Raw genomic sequence first — 2,749 nt, forward strand, 5'->3', positions numbered from 1 at the left:
ACTGTTTGTTTTTTGGGTGTGAGTTTGATAAGTTCTTTATAGATCTTGGATCCTAGCCCTTTATCTGAAATACCTATTTCAAATATCTTCTCCTATTCTGTGGGTTGCCTCTTAGTTTTTTTGACTGTTAGTGTTGCTGTGCAGAAGCTTTTTATCTTGATGAAGTCCCAGAAGTTCATTTTGGTTTTGTTTCCCTTGCCTTTGGAGTTGTATCTTGAAAGAAGTTACTGTGGCTGGATGTCAAATAGGATACTGACTATATTCTCCTCTAAGATTTCGATGGTGTCCTGTCTCACATTGAGGTGTTCCATCCACCATGATTTTATCTTTGTGAATGGTGTAAGGGAATGTTCTAGTTTCATTCTTCTATATGTAGCTGTCCAGCTTTCCCAGCAACACTTATTGAAGGGACATTCTTTTTTCCATTGGATATTTTTTTCTTGATTTGTCAAAGATTAGTTGACCATAGAGTTGAGGGTCCATTTCTGGACTCTCTCTTTCTGTTTCACTGAGCTGTGTGTGTGTTTTTGTGCCAGTACCATGGTATCTTGGTGATCACAGCTTTGTAATNGTGTCTTGGTGATCACAGCTTTGTAACATAGCTTGAAGTCAGCTAACGTGACGCTGCCAGCTTTGGTTTTCTTTTCCATCATTCCCCTGTCAATTTAGGGTCTTTTCTGGTTCCATACAAATTTCAGGATTGTTTGTTTGAGCTCTTTGAAAAATGTCAATGGTATTTTAATAGGAATGGCATTGAAAGTGTAAGTTCCTATGTTCAGGATTGACATTTCAACAATATTTACCCTTGGTTTTTTATCTTTTCTGGTTTTTTTTTTTTAGTTTTTATAGTATTTACTTTTTAAATTTCTGCTCAAATCGTTACTACTTCCTTCCTTGTGCTCTCTTTAGTGTTCACTTGTTGTACTTTTTCCAGTTAGGTGGTTTATCTCAGATTTTTCTTCTTCTTGAGGTCTTACTCTGTGCTATATATTTCTGTCTTAGGACCACATTTCGTAGAGAAGGTGATAAAAGTTTTATCCCCCTGTGTAGTGACTGTGAGTGTGTGTGTGTGTGTTTGTGTGTGTGTGTGTGTGTGTGTGTGTAATAGAGAGAGACAGAGTGATAGGGAGATCTTCAGAATCAACATCCACACAACACCAGGAAGGTGTCCACTGCTTTCCCATGTTGTCACTATCACTGATGCTGTGACTTGGTTTAAGACAGTGACCCCCACCAAGACTCTTTCTGCACTTGTTTTGGATTGTCGATGCCTCTGCAGCCTCATGTCCTGCACACACTTAATGCTGCTTCTAGCAAGTTTGCATGTTGAGCTGGGAGGTCCTGTGATGCACACTGAGTGCAGCTGGGATTCCTGTGAAGGTTCAGTTGATGGGCATCAGGATATTTGTAATTCGTTGGTATTTAGGGACAGAACTAAACAATGTGAGTGAGTCTGTATTTTGTGTTTTTTTCTATACCCATATTCACATTAAATTATTTTCTAAGTCAGAGAGTGAAGAGGTGAGCACAGCATCATGTCTGAGGAGAGGGTCCCTGGGGGCAACTGCTCTATGGAGAGGAAGCCCCAGACCCTGACAGGAAACCTGCCCACAACCTCCATCTGCAGCTGCTCCTGGGGCTTAAGGACAGAATTGGTGACTAGTGCGCCCCCCCCCTGCTGGTCCAGATCCCCTTGTACAGTGAGATTTGTGTCTGGGCTCACACTGATGTCCCTTCACTGTGTCCTTTGCGCAGTAATACACGGCCGTGTCGTCGGCTCTCAGGCTGTTCATCTGCAGATAGAGTGTGTTCTTGCCGTTGTCCCTGGAGATGGTGAATCGGCCCTTCACGGAGTCTGTGTAGTATGTGCTACCACCACCATAGCTAATGTATGCGACCCACTGCAGCCCCTTCCCTGGAGCCTGGCGGACCCAGCTCATGCTGTAACTACTGAAGGTGAATCCAGACGCTGCACAGGAGAGTCTCAGGGACCCCCCAGGCTTCACCAGGTCTCCGCCAGTCTCCACCAGCTGCACCTCACACTGGACACCTGCAGACACAAGACAACCTGGTCAGGAAACTGTCACACACCCCCTGTTTGTCTCCCTCAGATCCACTCACATACTCCATGTCTCTTGTTCAGCATGAGTTACCTTTTAAAAGAGTAAGAAGGAAAACCCAGCCGAGCACAGACTCCATGGTGAGCTCTCTGTGTTCTGTCCTGATACTGATTGGAACACCTGGAAACCCTGGGGCTGGGGTTCCTCTCCCAGCTGCAGAGTCAGTGTTGGGCTGTTTTAATCAGCAGAGGGAGGGTCCTATTTGCATGTCCTCTGACTATATATTCACCTTAGGATCTATGCTGACTTAGAGGCCAGTAAGCAGAGCAGAGTGGACAGCCTTTGTTTTGGTGGTATTGACCACTTTTTTTTAAATATGACTTTTCATTTTATAACTTTCCCATGTATGTACGTGGCCTGCTTGTGCGACTTTGTACATGCTCACACAAATCTTGCAGGATAGGTGTCATGTTATCCGATAATGAATCTTAACCAACACCCAGAATTTTAGATTGTTTGCTAGGTGTCTAAGAACACATTCAGGGTTAGAATGAGCCCCATTATCCAAGGACAACCTACTGCCCCTGAAACACCGAGGAAAGAGAGGGCAGACTCATTGATAATATTGAACCCCTCGAGTAGTGGGGACAGGATGATTTTACCTCCTGTAGAGTTTTTTAAAATAAGGA

At 44.0% G+C, this 2,749-nt stretch overlaps 1 gene segment (V, D, J or C); it reads right to left on the minus strand.

Annotated features, from left to right (window-relative positions):
• Positions 1-1,723: 1,723 nt before the first annotated feature.
• Positions 1,724-2,272, minus strand: LOC109488764 (the record flags this gene model as incomplete). The annotated part of the segment is given in 2 exon segments: positions 1,724-2,050; positions 2,154-2,272. Coding segments are annotated over 2 exon segments (373 nt in total), but the record flags the coding sequence as incomplete, so codon positions are not given.
• Between the last annotated feature and the right edge of the window lie 477 nt (positions 2,273-2,749).

Source organism: Ailuropoda melanoleuca, unplaced genomic scaffold, assembly GCF_002007445.2.
Source record: "Ailuropoda melanoleuca isolate Jingjing unplaced genomic scaffold, ASM200744v2 unplaced-scaffold37806, whole genome shotgun sequence".
NCBI lineage: Eukaryota > Metazoa > Chordata > Mammalia > Carnivora > Ursidae > Ailuropoda > Ailuropoda melanoleuca.